Raw genomic sequence first — 22,061 nt, forward strand, 5'->3', positions numbered from 1 at the left:
CTCATGAAGCTGGTTGAGAGAATGCCAAGAGTGTGCAAAGCTGTCATCAAGGCAACAGGTGGCTATTTGAAGAATCTCAAATATATTTTAATTTGTTTAACACTTTTTTGGTTACTACATGATTCCATATGTGTTATTTCATAGTTTTGATGTCTTTACTATTATTCTACAATGTATAAAATAGTAAAAATAAATAAAAACCCTGGAATGGGTAGGTGTTGTAAAACCTTTGACCAGTAGTGTATGAACAGGATACTTCACATTTGCATTAGAAACACAGAAACCAAATCAAATCTCCCTGTGTTGTAGCCCAGTCTCAATGCATAAAAAAGCTTGAATACAATATCATTTACAGCGTTTCTGGTGTTCAAGTCTCTAATGCTTCCCTCTAGTAAATTTGATCGGACCCTATTGTCTGCAGATGAATGCCTTGAATGACTGTGTGGGATTGAGATGTTAACAATGTGTTATTAAACACTTCCTCACCTAGTCTACTGTAAGGCAGAACGGAGCCTGGGTAGCAACAGACCGACATTAGGACAAACAACACACACTGTATGGCACAAACTAATGATTGATTGATTGAATGAACCTTGATGGATAGTCACCAGTTTACAGGCACAGTTTTTTGTTCCGAGAGACACCCTTGTTATTTCAACTGAAGTCCACATGACAATCAGTGTTTGGGTGATTGGTGATGATCTGTGTTAATGTGCATGAGTGTGAAAAGCTACTGAATTCACTCAGATATAAGGAGACAGGTGTAATTACCTTAATTTACAATCTGTAGTATGAATGAATTAGTTCACTTCAATATCTATAAAACACATACTGTCTGGTTGAGTTGGTGTCTCTATCGTGCAGCACAACCTTTGCTATTGTAAGTATTTAGTATTAGTATTGTAGGGTCAAGTGGTTATGTAGGGGTTTATTTTCAGGTGGTATTGTCCAACTCAGATTAAGCATCTCCTTGGAAGCCATTTCATTACATACTAAAGGTTTCATCTCAAGTTCAGTGACTTGCCAGCAACATCCTTGAGTCCTGTGGAACATTCCTGAAGCATGATACATCTACTGAAAACAATGGGGCAGGGCATAATTTTTTTTATCTTTGACCTATTATGTTTCCAACATGTTATTTCATTCAAGAAGCATTTTTCACCTCACCTGATGTTTGAGAAGAGAGCTGAGATAATAAATCACCCGTCATCATGACCTAATCTTGTTGAACATCTTCATGCTGTTAGTCAGATGGATTACAACCCACCCATGCCATTTAAACAATGTGAAAACAGATTAAAAAAACATCTGATAGGGACAGAGAAGAAGTATAAAAACATACTTTCGATTCACACATTGATTTAAAGATGATTGTCATGAATTACCATGAAAAGCATCCTTTTTTTGATTGTGCAATCCTCACCATGGTAACAGGCGTGGAGAGAGAATTAGAACACCTCAAGGGGAGCAATACCATGGGTGAATATAGATTGGATTGGTGAAAGGGTAGTGGATGGCTGTTTTCACCTATCCAGCCTACCCAAGGAGGGAATGAAGGATGTATTTACAAAGTCATCTGTAGCAGGACCAATGCATTATATTTTCATAGGCAAGTTTTGCACCGTTATGATCAGTATGCATTGTGTACCATACATTTTGAATTGCTGGGGCCATTCCCCCCCACAGACACAATAACCCAAACCAAACACATAATGAAAACCTACTCATGAATCAATAAACTCACCATTATCTACAGTGGTAACAACACTAGTTGTGAAATACATGTCATTAAAATGGACCAACATTCTGGTGTGAAATACTTGTATTAACCTTAATCTTTCTTAATCTTGATTATTCAGTCTCATCATTTATTTGTATTAGATTGAAATACCTTTCATGTGTCATAAGTGCATAGTACTGGTGCAAATGCTTACTAGCTGACTAGGTGAACAATCTATAGATGTGCCCTTGAGCAAGGCACTTAACCCTAATTGATCCTGTAAGTGGCTCTGGATCAGAGAGTCTGCTAAATGACTAACATGGAAATATAAATGAGGCCAATGTAAGAGATTAGCAGAGAAAAGTTCAAGATATGCAGAATCACTATAACACACAACTTTATTTCCCCTTTCGTTTCAGGTTATTATGAAAAGGATTTTAGCCTTTGTTTCCCAGTTCAATAAAACCAGTTACACCTGTCATAAAGAGAACATGTCCAGGGTGAGTGACAAAGGAAACGACGTTGGCATCTGCTCTGACATTCCTCCTGAATGGATGGCGTGTCTGAAAAGGTATAAAGGTTTGGAGGTTGGATGCTGTGGGTTAGATAGGTAGAGAGGAATCCTCCAGAGAGATCCAGGCATCATGTCCCCCTCCACACCGGTGTTGCTGCATCTGCTGCTACTGGTCTCCCTGGCTTCAGCAGGACACTTCTATGGAGGCGCCATGTCCTTCACCCCCAAAGGGAGGAACGCTGACGGAACGTTCAAGGTGAGAGATATTCATGGGATCATTGGCTGCGTTTACACAGGCAGCCCAATTCTGATCTTTTTCCCAATTATGGGCAAAAGATCTGATCTGATTGGACAAAAGACTATTTCATGGCATAAGATCAGAATTTGGCTGCTTGTGTAAACGCAGCATTAGTGACCCAATAGTTCAGCCACCTGAGTCATAGACTGTTCTCTCTGCTACCGCACTGCAAGCAGTACCAAAGCACCGAGTCTGGGACCAAAAGGCTCCAACAGCTTCTAACATCAAGCCATATGACTGCTGAACCATTAATCACATGACTACCAGGACTATTTACATTGACCCCCTTATTTTATTACTATTTACTATATGTTTTGTTGCAGCAGACAGGTTGGACTCTCCCCCCCCCCCCCCCCCCCCACACCACACACACACACACACACACACACACACACACCTTCACACTCTTCACATATGCTGCTACTATCTGTTTATTATCAATGCATAGTCACTTTATCCCTAATACCTACATGTACATATTTCCTCAATTACCTCGACTACCCCGTACACATTGCACTTGTATATAGCCTCGTTATTGTTATTTTATTGGGTTACTATTTTTCCTTTAGTTAATTTAGCAAATTGTTCTTACTTTTTAAACTCTGCGTTGTTGGTTAAGGGCTCGCCACTCAGCATTTCACCGTAAGGACTTCTACACCTGTTACCTTCGGCGCACGTGACAAATGTTGAATCACATCATGTCTATTCCAATACAATTCATTGTAATACGGTATATTAAGGAAAGTGATTGCAATAATTGTGAATTTATATCAATTATATTCAATCACCATTTATTGTTTTATTTAACATATGAGTATTTATGTTTTAATTCATGGTATGCAAAGTTTTGTTCTTATTAAATTATTGAGACATAAGAGGCTATAGAATAAATACATTTGAGATGTATTAAGCTTTTGCATCAATGCAAAATGAGCATCTGGTATTTTCAGAAGGGAATAAAAGAAAACATTAAACACTATTTCAAGTAATTTTTTTCTTAGTGTTTGTTTTTCCATTTGTTATGTTTTATTCAGTATGAAAATAACAGGTGAACATGTTTCACTGGTCTAAACCCTTAACAAATCTGGTGCATGTGTAGGACAGAGAAAGGAACCGTTGTGCACCGATTCTGTCATTGCAGTAAGTTAGTGGATTTCTGGCGCTCTATCCATACAGCCGCTCTGATAATATTAGACATGGAGTTAGAACAATCTCCAAGCCGTTACGTCCTTAATTATATGCCAAATGCCACGCTTGACTCAGACAAGCTAAGGTTGCTGCTGATAACAATTTCCTACTTTGCAGATAAATGTATTCTTGTATTTTGGAGAAAAAAAATGACAAACCACCCACTTTTCAATTAAAACAGGTTAAAACAGGTTGCAGACGTCTTGCCATTAGAGAAATTAACAGTGGATTCATAGAACCGTGGATCCAAATGTGTGAAAGAATGGTCCCCCGTTGTCCTTTATTGAGACAAGCTCTTAAACATTACATTTATTTCTATCGTCAATTGTACACAAGGTCCAACCGAAGAAGTCCCAGCGAGTACTTATCTTTCATGCGCGTATAATGTTATCTATGAAAATATATAGAATTCCATGCCAACCACTTGGCTGTAAAACAACCCCACTTCATTCAAGATGTAGCTGCTGCTGATTGGTTTGTTTGAGTATTTTCTATGTAGAGTAAGTATTACCCATTTCTCTTTTCCTGTTTGTCTTTATCGTTAATATCAGCATATTAAAAATGCTAAACATTTATATTGCGCAAATCTCCAACTGCAGTGAGTGAGTGCTAATCTGTTATCATCTGCCAGTTATCACAGATCAAATGCTATCTCAGTCTCTGTTGGAAATATTGACATGATTCTGGTGAGATTGAAACAATTGTTCTGCAAAAGCTGTTTCAAAACAACAGCGTTAATCAGACTTCATCAGTCTAATTATGTTTTATTGCCCCATAACAATGTGACTTTCTGTTCCCCAGGTGGATTTCCGCTACAAGAATACCCATGATTGGTGCGCTTACGAGGGCTGGTATTGTTCCACAGGGAACTGCGGCTCTTCTGTCAAATATGTCAGAGGCACAATTGACAGCAGCAGCAGAGGACGGAGTGGTTACAACAACCAGTGGTGTGAAACTGAAACTGTTGAGACCAAAGATATCCCCAGTGATAAACCTTTTCAATTGGTGTAAGTTTGTTATGAAATACATCTACTCAATTTATTGAACACGCATTGTGCACAATGACTCATGTTAAGCTCACATCTGGTATAATGGGTTTAACTATACTGTTAAAACCTACTTCTACAAGGTAGACTCCCCTCTGAGTTTTTTTTTAAAGACCATGACAAAGACACTCGGTAAAGGACATTGCTATGGTGGGTTTGATAACATTCCAGCCCAAGTGACCACTTATCTAAAGATGTTTTGTTGTTGTAACAGACAGAACAGCTGCTGTTGGATCCCCACAGTAAACGGTCTTGGATCTTGGAGCCTGGAAACACAAGTGGATCTGGGAACAAGATCTGATACTGGTGAACCCAACAGATCTCCAGTCACAGCCATTCTTCCTTTCATACGGTAACAACTTTCTGACTCCCTATACATTACCTCTCTGAACCGATCAGTTATTTTATATACAACATAGGTTATTGAAATCCTAATTAGACAAATTCCTACATCTTTTGGCTGGCGGTAAGGAGGCGCAAGTATCAAACTCAAGTTAGTTCGCAATTTCGTTATGGCGAGGTGGCCATATTTCAGGTGTGTCCAGGGGCAGCCCCCACACCGGTCCGTTCTTTTGGCATGTCCATGTCCAGACTGCAATTTACAGTTGGCCTTGCCCCTATATCAGTGCACATGCTATAGCCTATGTTCATTTCCATACTGAAGCAATACAATTAGAACAATGTGGACTGTAAACATGTTCAACATACTGTTTTCTGCAAACATGGATCAGGCTATTTAACTAATGAGGCTGTAACGGACTAACGTTCTAACTGGAGTTGATGACAACGCAATAAATATATAAAATACCGTAAATACACAACTTGAAGCAACCACATGTTTAGCCATGGAACACGTTCTGATTGGCCAGTGAGGGGTCAAGCCTCGACACACCCACAACTGGTTTATTCATCGACTTGCCTAGTTAAATAAAGGTTAAATAAAATACATAAATACAAATCAAGGCCCAGCCCCTTTTGCACCACTGCCAGCAACTTCGCCTAAAATTGTGGTGGTGAAAATAGCAAAAATATTTCTGACACGCCTCCGAACCTGTAGCTCTCCTGCCAGCTCTTAGACTGACCGCTGTGTTAGGTTTGTTAAAATAGAGCCCTTAGAGTTTACTCATTTCATATGTCGTATTTCTGACTCATGTCATTGTAGTGTTCCCCAGAACTGTCAGAGGTCCTACAACCTCATGGCCTTTGACCCTGACGGTGATCGTGTCAGATGCAGATACGGATTGGACAGACCTGAGTGCAATAGGTGTGACCAGCCTTCAGGTTTCTACCTGGATCAGGTTGGTGTGGGCAGTTATTTCCAACACCTTGAATCTCATGTGATTGTTGATATACTCCACGATGTGCTGGGCTGTCACGTTGAGACCAAAACATTACAACATAAACCACAACTCATTTGTATTCAATCTATATGGGATTACACAATATTGCATATTGTCTTTGGTCTTAACCAGCTATTCCATTTGTGTTCTAACCTCTTCACTGTTAGGGCTCTTGCTCCTTACAATACGGCTACACTTCAACGAGTGGCGTCTATGGGTTTGAGCTAGTTGTAGAGGACTTTCCTAACCAACACATCACCCTGTCCTACACCGATGGCTCTAGTTCCTCCAGGGCACCGCTTCATGCAGGGAGACGCCGACGCTCCAGCTACCAAACAACCGTCTCCTATCCCACTACCACCACCACCTGGCCCACTACCACCACCACCCCCTGGCCCACTACCACTACCACCCCCACCCCCTGGCCCACTACCACCACCACCCCCTGGCCCACTACCACCACCACGCCCACTACCACTACCACCATCACGCCCACTACCACCACCAGGCCCACTACCACTACCACTACCACGCCCACTACCACTACCACCACCACGCCCACTACCACCACCACCCCCTGGCCCACTACCACCACCACCACCAGGCCCACTACCACTACCACCACCACGCCCACTACCACCACCACTACCACCACCACCCCCTGGCCCACTACCACTACCACCACCAGGCCCACTACCACTACCACCCCCTGGCCCACTACCACTACCACCCCCTGGCCCACTACCACCACCACCCCCTGGCCCACTACCACTACTACCACCAGGCCCACTACCACTACCACCACCACGCCCACACCACTACCACCCCCCCCTGGCCCACTACCACCACCACCCCCTGGCCCACTACCACCACCACGCCCACTACTACCACCACGCCCACTACCACCACCCCCTGGCCCACTACTACCACCACACCCACTACCACCACCCCCTGGCCCACCACCACCACCACCAGGCCCACTACCACCACCACGCCCACTACCACCACCACCACCACCACCACCACCACCACCACCCCCTGGCCCACTACCACCACCACCTGGCCCACTACCACCACCACACCCACTACCACCACCACCACCACCCCCTGGCCCACTACTACCACCACCACCACCACGCCCACTACCACCACCACCTGGCCCACTACCACCACCACCTGGCCTACTACCACCACCACTACCACCACCACCACCCCCCCCTGGCCCACCACCACCAGGCCCACTACCACCACTACCTGGCCCCCCACCACTACCTGGCCCACCACCACCCCAGGAAGCCTGTATTCCTCCACTGCTCCCCTCAGCAAACTCCCTCTGCATTTCTCTCTTCTGGGTGAGAGACTCCTCTTCTGATGGTTAACAATGCATTGGATTTTATTATGTCTTGAACCTTTATTTAACTGGTCAAGTCAGTTAAGAACAAATTCTTATTTAAAAAGACGGCCAACCGGGGAACAGTGGGTTAACTATCTTGTTCAGGGGCAGAACGACAGATTTTTACCTTGTCAGCTCGGGGATTAAACCCAGCAACCTGCTGGTTACTAACCCAACGCTCTAACCACTAGGCTACCTGCTGGTTACTAACCCAACACTCTAACCACTAGGCTACCTGCTGGTTACTAACCCAACGCTCTAACCACTAGGCTACCTGCTGGTTACTAACCCAACGCTCTAACCACTAGGCTATCTGCTGGTTACTAACCCAACGCTCTAACCACTAGGCTACCTGCTGGTTACTAGTCCAACACTCTAACCACTAGGCTACCTGCTGGTTACTAGTCCAACACTCTAACCACTAGGCTACCTGCTGGTTACTGGTCCAACGCTCAAACCACTAGGCTACCTGCTGGTTACTAGTCCAACACTCTAACCACTAGGCTACCTGCTGGTTACTAACCCAACGCTCTAACCACTAGGCTACCTGCTGGTTACTAGTCCAACACTCTAACCACTAGACTACCTGCTGGTTACTAGTCCAACGCTCTAACCACTAGGCTACCTGCTGGTTACTAACCCAACGCTCTAACCACTAGGCTACCTGCTGGTTACTAACCCAACGCTCTAACCACTAGGCTACCTGCTGGTTACTAGTCCAACACTCTAACCACTAGACTACCTGCTGGTTACTAGTCCAACGCTCAAACCACTAGGCTACCTGCAGGTTACTAGTCCAACACTCTAACCACTAGGCTACCTGCTGGTGACTAACCCAACGCTCTAACCACTAGGCTACCTGCTGGTTACTAGTCCAACACTCTAACCACTAGACTACCTGCTGGTTACTAGTCCAACACTCTAACCACTAGGCTACCTGCTGGTTACTAACCCAACGCTCTAACCACTAGGCTACCTACTGGTTACTAACCCAACGCTCTAACCACTAGGCTACCTACTGGTTACTAACCCAACGCTCTAACCACTAGGCTACCTGCTGGTTACTAACCCAACGCTCTAACCACTAGGCTACCTGCTGGTTACTAACCCAACGCTCTAACCACTAGGCTACCTGCTGGTTACTAGTCCAACACTCTAACCACTAGGCTACCTGCTGCCCCCTGGATGGAGGATTGGACATATTTATTCTTTAAACAACATCAAACATGGCATTTATTTGTTAAGTATTGGCCTTTACTTGTGTACGTTTGTGTTCTTTTCCACTTCAGTGGACTCTATTGTTCCGTCCTGTGATGAGGGTATGTACCTGCCCAGGTTCGTGCAGCCAACACCACTCAACGGAGAACATCTCCACGCCGAGGTCAACAAAGAGCTGGAGTTCAGGGTCAAGGCCGAGGCTACACACTCAACGTAAGAGACAACATCCATGATAGTCTATGCTACAGTATTATACACAGGATTATATTTCTAGTGCATGCACTGGTTGTAACAGGTCATCCTGGCTGTAACAGTTCAGTCCTGATTTTAACAATAGATTCTGGCTGTAACAGTTTAGTCCTGATTTTAACAAAAGATCCTGGCTGTAACAGTTCAGTCCTGATTTTAACAATAGATCCTGGCTGTAACAGTTTAGTCCTGATTTTAACAAAAGATCCTGGCTGTAACAGTTCAGTCCTGATTTTAACAATAGATCCTGGCTGTAACAGTTTAGTCCTGATTTTAACAATAGATCCTGGCTGTAACAGTTTAGTCCTGATTTTAACAATGCGTCCTGGCTTTAACTAAAAACGTTATCACCTGTAGTACTTTTTCAGCGATTACAAATATTTTCTTCTGCAATCAATTATTTGGCTTAAGGCAGCCTACTGTATAAGTTCACCAAAAGGTCTAAGAAAAGCAAGAGTTTTCCAATTAAGAGTAAATGTATTTTCTGTGATTGATCTGGATTGGTGTGGCTGTCTCTTTGCTAAGTGAGATGCTTGTGACATCTGACTCTGATGTCACCCCAAGTTGCAATTTAAAAACGGCTAAGGTAAGGGTTAAGGTTAAGTAAGGTTTTTTATTTATTATTTCACCTTTATTTAACCAGGTAGGCAAGTTGAGAACAAGTTCTCATTTACAACTGCGACCTGGCCAAGATAAAGCAAAGCAGTGCGACACAAACAACAACACAGAGTTACACATGGAATAAACAAACATAGTCAAAAACACAATTTTTTAAAAAGTCTATATACAGTGGGGGAAAAAAGTATTTGATCCCTTGCTGATTTTGTACATTTGCCCACTTACAAAAAAATGATCAGTCTATAATTTTAATGGTAGGTTTATTTGAAAAACGCATGTCAAAAATGTTATACAATTATTTGCATTTTAATGAGGGAAATAAGTATTTGACCCATCTGCAAAACATGACTTAGTACTTGGTGGCAAAACCCTTGTTGGCAATCACAGAGGTCAGACGTTTCTTGTAGTTGGCCACCAGGTTTGCACACATCTCAGGAGGGATTTTGTCCCACTCGTCTTTGCAGATCCTCTCCAAGTCATTAAGGATTCGAGGCTGACGTTTGGCAACTCGAACCTTCAGCTCCCTCCACAGATTTTCTATGGGATTAAGGTCTGGAGACTGGCTAGGCCACTCCAGGACCTTAATGTTCTTCTTCTTGAGCCACTCCTTTGTTGCCTTGGCCATGTGTTTTGTCATGCTGGAATACCCATCCACGACCCATTTTCAATGCCCTGGCTGAGGGAAGGAGGTTCTCACCCAAGATTTGACGGTACATGGCCCCGTCCATCGTCCTTTGATGCGGTGAAGTTGTCCTGTCCCCTTAGCAGAAAAACACCCCCAAAGCATAATGTTTCCACCTCCATGTTTGACGGTGGAGATGGTGTTCTTGGGGTCATAGGCAGCATTCCTCCTCCTCCAAACACGGTGAGTTGAGTTGATGCCAAAGAGCTCCATTTTGGTCTCATCTGACCACAACACTTTCACCAGTTGTTCTCTGAATCATTCAGATGTTCATTGGCAAACTTCAGACGGGCATGTATATGTATTCTTGAGCAGGGGGACCTTGCGGGCGCTGCAGGATTTCAGTCCTTCACGGCATAGTGCGTTACCAATTGTTTTCTTGGTGACTATGGTCCCAGCTGCCTTGAGATCATTGACAAGATCCTCCCGTGTAGTTCTGGGCTGATTCCTCACCGTTCTCATGATCAATGCAACCCCACGAGGTAAGATCTTGCATGGAGCCCCAGGCCGAGGGATATTGACAGTTCTTTTGTGTTTCTTCCATTTGCGAATAATCGCACCAAATGTTGTCACCTTCTCACCAAGCTGCTTGGCGATGGTCTTGTAGCCCATTCCAGCCTTGTGTAGGTCTACAATCTTGTCCCTGACATCCTTGGAGAGCTCTTTGGTCTTGGCCAATGTGGAGAGTTTGGAATCTGATTGATTGCTTCTGTGGACAGGTGTCTTTTTTACAGGTAACAAGCTGCGGTTAGGAGCACTCCCTTTAAGAGTGTGCTCCTAATCTCAGCTCGTTACCTGTATAAAAGACACCTGGGAGCCAGAAATCTTTCTGATTGAGAGGGGGCCTAATACTTATTTCCCTCATTAAAATGCAAATCAATTTATAACATTTTTGACATGCGTTTTTCTGGATATTTTTGTTGTTATTCTGTCTCTCACTGTTCAAATAAACATACCATTAAAATTATAGACTGATCCTTTCTTCATCAGTGGGCAAACGTACAAAATCAGCAGGGGATCAAATACTTTTTTCCCCCACTGTACAGCGTGTGCAAATGAGGTAAGATAAGGGAGGTAGGGCAATAAATATGCCATAGTGGTGAAATATAACAATTACAATTTAGCAATTAAACACTGGAGTGATAGAGACTGCTATGGTGACCAGTTAGCTGAGATAAGGCGGGGCTTTACCTAGCAGAGACTTATAGATGACTTGGAGCCAGTGGGTTTGGCGACGAATATGAAACGAGGGCCAGCCAATGAGGGCATACAGGTCGCAGTGGTGGGTAGTATATGGGGCTTTGGTGACAAAACGGATGGCACTGTGATAGACTGCATCCAATTTGCTGAGTAGAGTGTTGGAGGCTATTTTGTAAATGACATCGCTGAAGTCAAGGATCAGTAGGATGGTCAGTTTTACGAGGGTATGTTTTGCAGCATGAGTGAAGGATGCTTTGTTGTGAAATAGGAAACCGATTGTAGATTTAATTTTGGATTGGAGATGTTTGATGTGAGTCTGGAAGGAGAGTTTACAGTCTAACCAGACACCTAGGTATTTGTCGTTTTCCACGTATTCTAGGTCAGAACAGGCAGGTGCTGGTAGCGATCGGTTGAAGAGCATGCATTTAGTTTTACTTGCATTTAAGAGCAGTTGGAGGCCATGGAAGGAGAGTTATATGGCATTGATGCTCATCTGGAGGTTAGTTAACACAGAGTCCAAAGAAGGGCCAGAAGTATACAGAATGGTGTTGTCTGCGTAGAGGTGGATCAGAGAATCAGCAGCAGCAAGAGTGACGTCATTGATGTATACAGTGGTTTAAGTTAGGGGAGAGGTTAAGGTTAGGGTTAGGATTCAGGGTTGGGTCATCCAAGGATCCCACCTAGCATTTACCTTTTCCATTTTGTCTCCTTTCTAGGATTAATGATGTCATCGTCAGTGGACCTCTGAACATCACCAATCACATGACTACCCAGGGGGAGTTTGTCATCCGGTGGACACCCATCCGGGACAATCTGGGGGAATATTTCCCCATTTGCTTCATCACTGAGGGGCTATCTGGGTAGGTCTTATGTTTTATAATGCTAGAAACAACACCAGAACTGCTCTTCTACTTCCTGTACGTTCTGCTACTTCCTGTATGTTCTGTGACTTCCTGTACGTTCTGCTACTTCCTGTACGTTCTACTACTTCCCTCTGGAGTTTCCTCTTTTTATGATATTTAATTTCCCAACGCACATGAGAGCAACTAATAATACATGTAATAATAATAATATTCTGCCGTTGTTCACCGTGATCTTCTCTAATACTTTCAGATCTAGTGTTTATCAATCTGAGATGAGATGTGTTGTGGTGGAGGTCGGACGCAGAAAGGGTTTGTACATTCTTCCACCAACAATATGCTGTGGCGTGTGATTGGACAATATGCTGTGGCGTGTGATTGGACAATATGCTGTGGCGTGTGATTGGACAATATGCTGTGGCATGTGATTGGACAATATGCTGTGGCATGTTATTGGACAATATGCTGTGGTGTGTGATTGTATAATTGTGCACTTTGATAACAGATGAAGCTGTGAATACTGTATGATACATACTATGCCTTGACAACACATCTGAAATCACCAAACATGAAGGAAAGATAAAAATGAAACTCAAAATGACCCCAACCAACTCAAATCATGGTTCACAGTCGGATTGTTTTGATTAAGATATGTATGCAAAAGATAGGACGAAATACAACAATAACAAAATGTCTCCCGTGACAGTCAAAGCCAAGGTGGTGTGTGATGAGACCAAGATGACGGTAGAAGTGGAGAAGTCCTCTGTTACTGGAATTGACGAGGACCATCTCCGCCTCAACGATCCCAGTAACTCTGCCTGCGACCTGCAACGCTTCTCTAACAACACCCACATCATTGGAGTCATCCCCCTCAATGCCTGTGGCACTCAGATAGAGGTGAGGCCTCCGAGATGTCAAATATTACAGTGGGATGACACATGTACAGTATTCCTCTTTGTGTGAGACCCATTCACTCCTGGGTGTTTGTCTGCGTTCTCTATATTGAACCTGGTTCGAGGGGATATTCACCCCAAGGCACCAGCTAGGCTGACAGATCTTGAATTGGTTTCCTCAGAGAAACAGTCAAGATGTAGTGTTTTGGTGAGGGGTGGCTTCATGCTGCCTGTGGGAAGATCTGCCCTCAGAACAGTTTTGCATCAAAAGAGAAAGCAACATCTTGGTGATGTGTGTAAAGTTCAGTGCTGGCAGTGCCCACAAATGTAACTGTCTAGATGATGTTCCTCTCCATCTCTCTCAATCCAGGAGGACGACGACAACCTCATCTTCAAGAACGAAATCACCACCTTCGACAACCCCAACGACATCATCACCAGGCACCACCAGGTGGAGATCCAGTTCTACTGCCAGTACGCCAAACGTGGCAACGTGTCCCTGGGCTTCAGTGCACACAGGGACAGCATCACGGTGGTGGAGAAAGGCTTCGGCACGTTCACCTACCAGTTTGAGTTCTACCAGACCAGCCAGTTCACCAATATGGTGGATTCCCGTGACTACCCGTTAGACGTGGTGGTGAAGCAGATGATCTACATGGACATTGAGGCCGTGTCCACTGTGAACAACACTGAGCTCTTCGTGGAGTCCTGCAGAGCGGCGCCGTACGACAACCCCAACTACCACCCCACCTACCCCATCATAGAAAACGGGTGAGACTGATCACACAGATTCAGATCAGCTTTATTAGCATGAGTAGCAAGGCTACTGTTGGTAAAGCAAAGTGAGAGAAAGACATCAACAATAACATTCAACATAATAATAATAGTAATGGTGATTAGAGAAAGGAAACACACATACATATATATATATATATATATATATATATATATATATATATATATATATATATATATATATATATATATATATATATATTAAAATATAAACACTGAGGCATTCATCAACCTCATGGTGGACACTTGTCAGTACTGTGAGATGAGTAATAGATGCTGGGGAATATTATAGACTAAAAGATTGTTTTACTGTATGTACTTTACATATTTACTGTACTCTAGGTTTTAACTGTCTGTTTTTTTACCAGGTGCATTGTGGACGAGACGGTTCAAATCTTCTCACCCCGTCACCAGAGGCATTTCCAGTTCGGAATGGAAGCTTTCAAATTCATCGGAATGCACGACCAGGTAAATGGGGACAGATTGCTGGATCATTCAAGGGTCATATCAAGGGTGATATCTTCTCTGTTCAGTAACCTTTGAACCCTCTGGCTATAGGTGTACATCAGCTGTTCAGTGACCTTTAAACCCTCTGGCTATAGGTGTACATCAGCTGTTCAGTGACCTTTGAACCCTCTGGCTATAGGTGTACATCTGCTATTCAGTAACCTTTAAACCCTCTGGCTATAGGTGTACATCAGCTGTTCAGTGACCTTTAATCCCTCTGGCTATAGGTGTACATCTGCTATTCAGTGACCTTTAAACGCTCTGGCTATAGGTGTACATCAGCTGTTCAGTGACCTTTAAACCCTCTGGCTATGGGTGTACATCAGATGCTCAGTGACCTTTGAACCCTCTGGCTATAGGTGTACATCTGCTATTCAGTGACCTTTAAACCCTCTGGCTATAGGTGTACATCAGCTGTTCAGTGACCTTTGAACCCTCTGGCTATAGGTGTACATCAGCTGTTCAGTGACCTTTGAACCCTCTGGCTATAGGTGTACATCAGCTGTTCAGTGACCTTTGAACCCTCTGGCTATAGGTGTACATCAGCTGTTCAGTGACCTTTGAACCCTCTGGCTATAGGTGTACATCAGCTGTTCAGTGACCTTTGAACCCTCTGGCTATAGGTGTACATCAGCTGTTCAGTGACCTTTGAACCCTCTGGCTATAGGTGTACATCAGCTGTTCAGTGACCTTTGAACCCTCTGGCTATAGGTGTACATCAGCTGTTCAGTGATCCTGTGTGAGGCTGGGAACCCCAACACCCGGTGTGCCCAGGGCTGCGTCAACTCCACCTCCCCCCAGCCTGCTGGCCACCACCACCACCGCAAGAGAGAGGCCGCCATGCAAACGGCCAAACACCACATCTCCCAGGGTCCTTTGCGCCTGAGAAGGAGTTCAGAGAGCTCAGGTAAGCTAACCCTGAGGGTAACGGCTGTAGCCATTGCTAGAAATCAAATATTTTACTCCGAGTTATTGAAGATACAGTATAGTGCAGAAGTTGAGTTGGTGAATCATGGCACTTGCAACGCCAGGGTTGTGGGTTCAAATCCCACGGGAGACCATTAAGAAAAAAATACATGAAGATGTATGCTCTCACTAGTGTACGTTGCTGTGGATAAGAGTGTCTGCTAAATGACTACACATTTAAGAAGGACCTCTACAGTGGAATCTACAACAAGAAATAGCATCTCTGCATAAAAAGGTGTTTGTGTGTTTTCTTGTTTTTCCAGTGACCAACATGAACATGGGGTTGATGGTTGGGTGTATCGTAGCAGCCGTTGCCATGCTGTGCGGAGTGATGCTCTACAAGGACAAAACATCAGGCGTTAAATACCAGCCCCTGACAACATTTGAGACTTAGTCCGATGGCAGCCATCCTTTCACGTATAGCCTGCATTATAGAAAGAAGGATGGTGGGAAATATAGAAGATTTGAAAGTGGTCTCTGACTTTTACAATGAAATGTCTCTTGGGATCAATACAAGAATATGCATTAATCCGTAAACGTACTTAGCGGTAACTCCAATTATAACATGTGTCTTGGCTGACCAAGTCAAAAGTTCTTAATAGCCACTCGAGCACCAGTAGGATTGCAAGTGTTCATATATCACAGGAAGCTGCTGAGGGGAGCACAGCTCATATTGTCTGGAATGGAGTGAGTTGAGCGAATGGTATTTGATACCATTCTACTCATTTCACTCCAGCCATTACCATGGACCTGTGATCCCCAATTAAGGTGCCACCAACCTCCTGTAATATATCTATATTTACTGTAGCCTAGCCTATATGCATGTGACCCATATAGTGCCCTCTAGTGTACAAATGAGGTGTAATATACAAAGACAGAACAGCTATAAACCACACAACAACTGTAGAGGTTAGGCCCAAATGTCTCCTCCAACTTGTTTGACCAGTTTAACTCCTGCTTCTTCTTATGATCTGTATTGTGATGTGGGGATAGTCATGTAATACTGGGATGTACTCTGAAATACCGCTGTCACATTCTGGAAAGCTTTCTATATAGGCCAGGGTCTGTTGAACCAGGGATCAATTATATTTATTTGTTATGATTGTGTTACATCAAAATGGGACCCTGGTTAAAATAAATGTTTAGTCTATATGATTCTGCTGAGGAAATATAGACCTATAGGCCTAATGCAAAGAAATGATGTATAGATTTATTTTAAATTAGTGAATTCCTTGTTGTATACTCAATTCATCTTGACGCTGCCATGTGTACTGGAATAAAACTCAACTCTAAATAAGTTGACACCAGTGGAGGCTGCTGAGGGGAGGACAGCTCATAATAATGTCTGGAACGGAGTGAATGGAACGGCATCAAACTCAAGGAAACCATGGAAACCATGTGTTTGATGTATTTAACACCATTCCATCCTATTCCGCTCCAGCCATTATCAGGAGCTTGTCCTCCCCAATTAAAGTGCCACCAACCTCCTGTGGTTGACACAGTTCAGTGTTGAATACAAGTGGGTCATTCTTGGGCTGGGTAATATTTCAGTCCCTCTGACTTTTATATTATATTTCAAGTATTGCGTCACCAAAATGAAATGTTAAAAGATTTTGTATATAAATTGAAATATCCAGTATAATGAATTGAAATAAATATAGCATTATATTTAATATTTCTAATTAAAACATCTTATTTTTTAACTGACATTAAGAATTGTGTCATGTCCCCCAGGCGTTTCATGTCATTTTTACTTGGGAAATGAATATAATAATGTGCTGGGATGACAAATAATTTCAAAAGTGATAACAGGGAAGATTGTCAGAAAATATAAATGACAGAGATTTGCAGAGCATACCCTATGCTTTTCAAACCAACGCTGGAGACATCTGGAGAGGCAATGCCTACGCACCTTTGAAAGGAATCACACTAACCGGCACACCGATGGATTCCAGAGAAAGGTGAAGTCATTCTATTTGAGAGATGATGTGAGCTGGATCACAACTGGGAGGAAACAAACTATCACAGTGCAGAAAGTCAAGATGCAGAAAAGGTTCCTGGAGGACACCATGAAAAACCTGCACAGAAGATTTTTATCAGAGAACCCTGAGAATCTCTCTTATGCTCCGTTTTGTCACCTGAGACCTTTTTGGGTTGTTCACCCTTCCATGTCTGACCGAGACACGTGCTTATGTAAGATCCATGAGAATCTGAGATTTGTGGCTGAGAAGCTGAATCTCCTGAAGGTAATTGAGACCTCAAATCTGGAGAGCTTGACCGAGATGGTATCCTGCGAATCCTCTAGCAAGAAGTGCATGTACGGGGAGTGTGCTTTGTGCATACAAAAGTGTGTCCCCCTCTCCAGTACAAATGATGTCATGGCAAAAGTTTCCTTTCTCCAATGGGTCACAGAAGACAAGGCTACTGAAAAAAAGACCACGAGATAAAGGGTTCCACAGTTAGGATCACTGTCAAGAAAACTGTTGAGAGCACCCAGGAGAACCTTACCGAGTTGCTCCACAACTACATTCACAAGTTTAAGAAAACACCTGTTCAACATTAAACAGCAATACACCTACTGTCGTGAGCTCAAGAAACACATGGCAATGGAGGAGGCCTTGATCCTTGTGGACTCTTCAGACAACTATGTCTGCAGATACACATGGGAGATCCAAGCTGTTGACTTTGGGGCCCCACACCAGCAGTCCTCTCTACATACTGGGGTACTGTACGTTGACCAACAGGAGCCGATACGCTTCACAACCATCTCCCCCTCTAGGCACAAAGGCCCTCCTGCTATATGGAAATACCTCCATCCAGTGCTGGACTACCTTCAGGACACACATCCACAAGTGTCTGTATTGCACTTTTTTACTGATGGGCCTTGCACACAGTATAAGCAGAGAGGCAACTTCCTGCTTTACACAAACAGGGATTTAAAGCTGGTACATGGAACTTTTTTGAGTCGAGCCATGGAAAAGGGGCTCCTGATGGTGTGGGAGGAACGTTGAAGAGAACGGCAGACAGGTTAGTGGCTAAGGGCCGTGATATCAGTGATGCACAGGAGCTTTACAAAGCCCTCCGTGAGACAAACACGTCAATGAAGCTGTTCTTTGTGAAGAGTGCCGATGTTGAACGTGCGATGGAGATGATGCCAAGCCCGATAAAAGCGGTGCCCTCCACCATGAGAATATCATCCTTGCTCCTGGTGAGCTGATGTCTCGTGATGTCAGCTGTCTTTGTTCAACAAAGAAGGAGCTAAACTGTACATGCTTTAACACACAGCGCTTCAGTTTCAGGCAGAAGGTCCTGGCTGCTCCAGAACAGCCAGCCAATGAGGCAAATCCACAAGCTGTGGATGAAATCCAGTGGGGAAATCCAGGTCTCTTGGTCAGTGGTGTGTAGTGGAATATGATGCTAACCTTCATCCAGGCATCATCCTCGGCATGGATTAAATGAGTGTACAACTGAAATGTATGCATCGTGTAGGACCAAACAGAATTTTCTGGCCTTCTGGAGATGACATCCACTGGTCTCAGTTTGATGATTCCACACCCCACAGCATGTGATAACCTGCCACGTAGAGGTTGAGAGAGATGTGTGTGTAACAGTGTAGGTTCCGTCCCTCTCTTCGCCCCAACCTGGGCTTGAACCAGGGACCCTTGCCACACATCAACAACTGACACCCACGAAGCATCGTTACCCATCGCGCCACAAAAGCCACGGCCCTTGCAACGCAAGGGGAACAACCACTTCAGGTCTCAGAGCGAATGACGTCACTGATTGAAACACTATTAGCGCGCACCACCGCTAACTAACTAGCCATTTCACATTGGTTACATGTGGGCCAGACTCTTAGGAAGAAAACAACGAATGAATGAATGAATGAATGAATATGGTGCTCCTGAGAAGAAGGATAGTCGTGCTGACACAAGTGCTGTAGTTACAGCTGTTCTAGCATTCTAAATACCCTTGGAAAATGTCCTACAGTTTGACATGCTGAATTTTCTGATGAAACCTGTTGAATGTTATTAACTACCCTAATGCCTGATGTGTTTTTATTTGTTTCGATATTTACTGCAGTTTGGTTAATAAAGAATCCAAGATGGCGTAGCAGTCAGACGTGTTTGTCCTGTCGTGTCCCTTGTATATATCTTTTTACATATTTTTCTTCGCATTTCTTTTAAAAATATTTTCCTAAACCTCAACTTTTAAATACTCTCCTGCAACCCGCCTCGCCCAATGTGGCGTGGATCTGTTTTTCTTTCTAAAGTATTTCTATTTACTTCAGATCTGGAATCCCTCAACTGAAGCTAGCCAGCTAATTACCTACGAGCTATCAGTCAGCAAACCATTGCTAGTGGTCATCAGCTAACCTTTAGCTCGGAAAGCTATCGCCAGTTCGAACAACGTGACTCAAACCAGAGCATAACGGACCTATTATTATTTTATTTATTTATTTTTTCCCCATATCCCCGGATTCCTACCGCAAACTCTGAACATTTTCATCTGGATCTTCGCAACAAGCTAACCGCAATCCCAGGTGACTACTCCTGGCTAGCGTTTCCATCCCGGAGCAAGCACCAATTAGCCTGAAGCTAGCCCGGCCAGGGCTCCTGTGCTACCACTGAAGCCCACTCCTGGGCTACAATATCCGGACCCCTTCCACTGCCGGTACGGGGCACGGAACCCCGCCGATCCTCTACGACTGGAATACCGACATAATCTGCTTGAGGATTCCAACAGGCCCCTCAGGTGCGACGTCCGCTGAAGGCCCATTCCGCTAACCGCGGCCTACTAGCTACCTAGAGCTACTTGGAACCCTACTAATTCCACGACTGGTCTATCGACGTCACCGCACAAAGAGGCAAAAACAGACTTACCCCCATCGCGACGTCCCCCAAAGGCTAACTTGCTAGCCCCGGTTAGTTACCTGCTAGCTTGCTTGCCCCGGTCTGCTAACTGCTAGCTTGCCTGCCCCGGTCTGCTAACTGCTAGCCCCGGTCTGCCAACTGCTTGCTTGCCTCGGTGAACTAACTGCTAGCTTGCCAGCCCTGGTCTGCTAACTGCTAGCTTGTTTAGCCCCGGCCTACTAACTGTTAGCTTGTTAGCATCAGCCTGCTAACTGTCTAAATCGCCGTGTACCCAGTCAGCCCAACCACTCACTGTACCCATATGTTCACTTGGCTACACATGCCTCTCTCTAATATCAATATGCCTCGTCCATTACTGTCATGGTTAGTGATTACTGTCTTATTTCACTGTAGAGCCTCTAGCCCTGCTCAATATGCCTTAACCAACCATGTTGTTCCACCTCCTACATATGCGATGACATCACCTGGTTTAAAGTCTCTAGAGACTATATCTCTCTCATCATTACTCAATGCCTAGGTTTACCTCCAATGTACTCTCATCCTACCTTACCTTTGTCTGTACACTATGCCTTGAATCTATGCTACCGTGCCCAGAATCCTGCTCCTTTTACTCTCTGTTCTGAACGTGCTAGACGGCCAGTTCGTATAGCCTTTAGCCGTAGCCTTATCCTACTTCTCCTCTGTTCCTCTGGTGATGTGGGGGTTAATCCAGGCCCTGCAGTACCTAGCTCCACTCCCACTCCCCAGGTGCTCTCATTTGTTGACTTCTGTAACCGTAAAAGCCTTGGTTTCATGCATGTTAACATTAGAAGCCTACTCCCTAAGTTTGTTTTACTCACTGCTTTAGCACACTCTGCCAACCCGGATGTCTTAGCCGTGTCTGAATCCTGGCTTAGGAAAACCACCAAAAACCCTGAAATCTCCATTACTAACTATAACATTTTCCGCCAAGATAGAACTGCCAAAGGGGGCGGTGTTGCAATCTACTGCAAAGATAGCCTGCAGAGTTCTGTATTACTATCCAAGTCTGTACCCAAACAATTCGAGCTTCTACTTCTAAAAATTCACCTTTCCAGAAACAAGTCTCTCACTGTTGCCGCTTGCTATAGACCTCCCTCTGCCCCCAGCTGTGCCCTCAATACCATATTTGAATTGATTGCCCCCCATCTATCTTCTGAGCTCGTGCTACGAGGTGACCTAAACTGGGACATGCTTAACACCCCGGCCATCCTACAATCTAAGCTTGATACCTTCTCCGCTATGCAATCTGGTTTCAGAGCTGGTCATGGGTGCACCTCAGCCACGCTCAAGGTCCTAAACGACATCATAACCGCCATCGATAAGAGACATTACTGTGCAGCCGTATTCGTCGACCTGTCAAGGCTTTTGACTCTGTCAATCACCACATTCTTATTGGCAGTCTCGACAGCCTTAGTTTCTCAAATGATTACCTCGCCTGGTTTACCAACTACTTCTCTGATAGAGTTCAATGTGTCAAATCGGAAGGGCTGTCATCCGGACCTCTGGCAGTCTCTATGGGTGTGCCACAGGGTTCAATTCTCGGGTCGACTCTCTTCTCTGTATACATCAATGATGTTGCTCTTGCTGCTGGTGATTCTCTGATCCACCTCTACGCAGACAACACCATTCTGTACAGTGAGGGAAAAAAGGATTTGATCTTCTGCTGATTTTGTACGTTT

The 22,061-nt window shown here is 44.2% G+C and overlaps 1 protein-coding gene across 1 annotated transcript; it reads left to right on the top strand.

The window, feature by feature from the left end:
* Window positions 1-2,364: 2,364 nt before the first annotated feature.
* LOC106562604 (uncharacterized) lies at window positions 2,365-17,194 on the top strand. Its single transcript, XM_014127553.3, has 12 exons — window positions 2,365-2,490; window positions 4,522-4,667; window positions 5,929-6,064; window positions 6,390-7,458; window positions 8,789-8,930; window positions 12,183-12,326; window positions 12,580-12,638; window positions 13,033-13,223; window positions 13,590-13,990; window positions 14,383-14,482; window positions 15,233-15,428; window positions 15,751-17,194. The coding sequence occupies exons 1-12, from the start codon at window positions 2,365-2,367 to the stop codon at window positions 15,879-15,881; spliced, it is 2,841 nt and encodes a 946-aa protein (XP_013983028.2). The 3' UTR covers window positions 15,882-17,194.
* The last annotated feature ends 4,867 nt before the right edge of the window (window positions 17,195-22,061 follow it).

The sequence above is a fragment of the Salmo salar genome, chromosome 11 (genome assembly GCF_965601325.2).
Source record: "Salmo salar chromosome 11, fSalSal1, whole genome shotgun sequence".
In the NCBI taxonomy this organism is placed as follows: domain Eukaryota; kingdom Metazoa; phylum Chordata; class Actinopteri; order Salmoniformes; family Salmonidae; genus Salmo; species Salmo salar.

Coding starts and splice junctions, on each gene's coding strand:
- LOC106562604 (XM_014127553.3), top strand. CDS start 2,365: ATGTCCCCCTCCACACCGGTGTTGCTGCATCTGCTGCTACTGGTCTCC. Junction 7,459..8,788: donor TCTGCATTTCTCTCTTCTGG/GTGAGAGACTCC, acceptor TTTCCACTTCAG/TGGACTCTATTGTTCCGTCC. Junction 12,327..12,579: donor ATCACTGAGGGGCTATCTGG/GTAGGTCTTATG, acceptor TAATACTTTCAG/ATCTAGTGTTTATCAATCTG.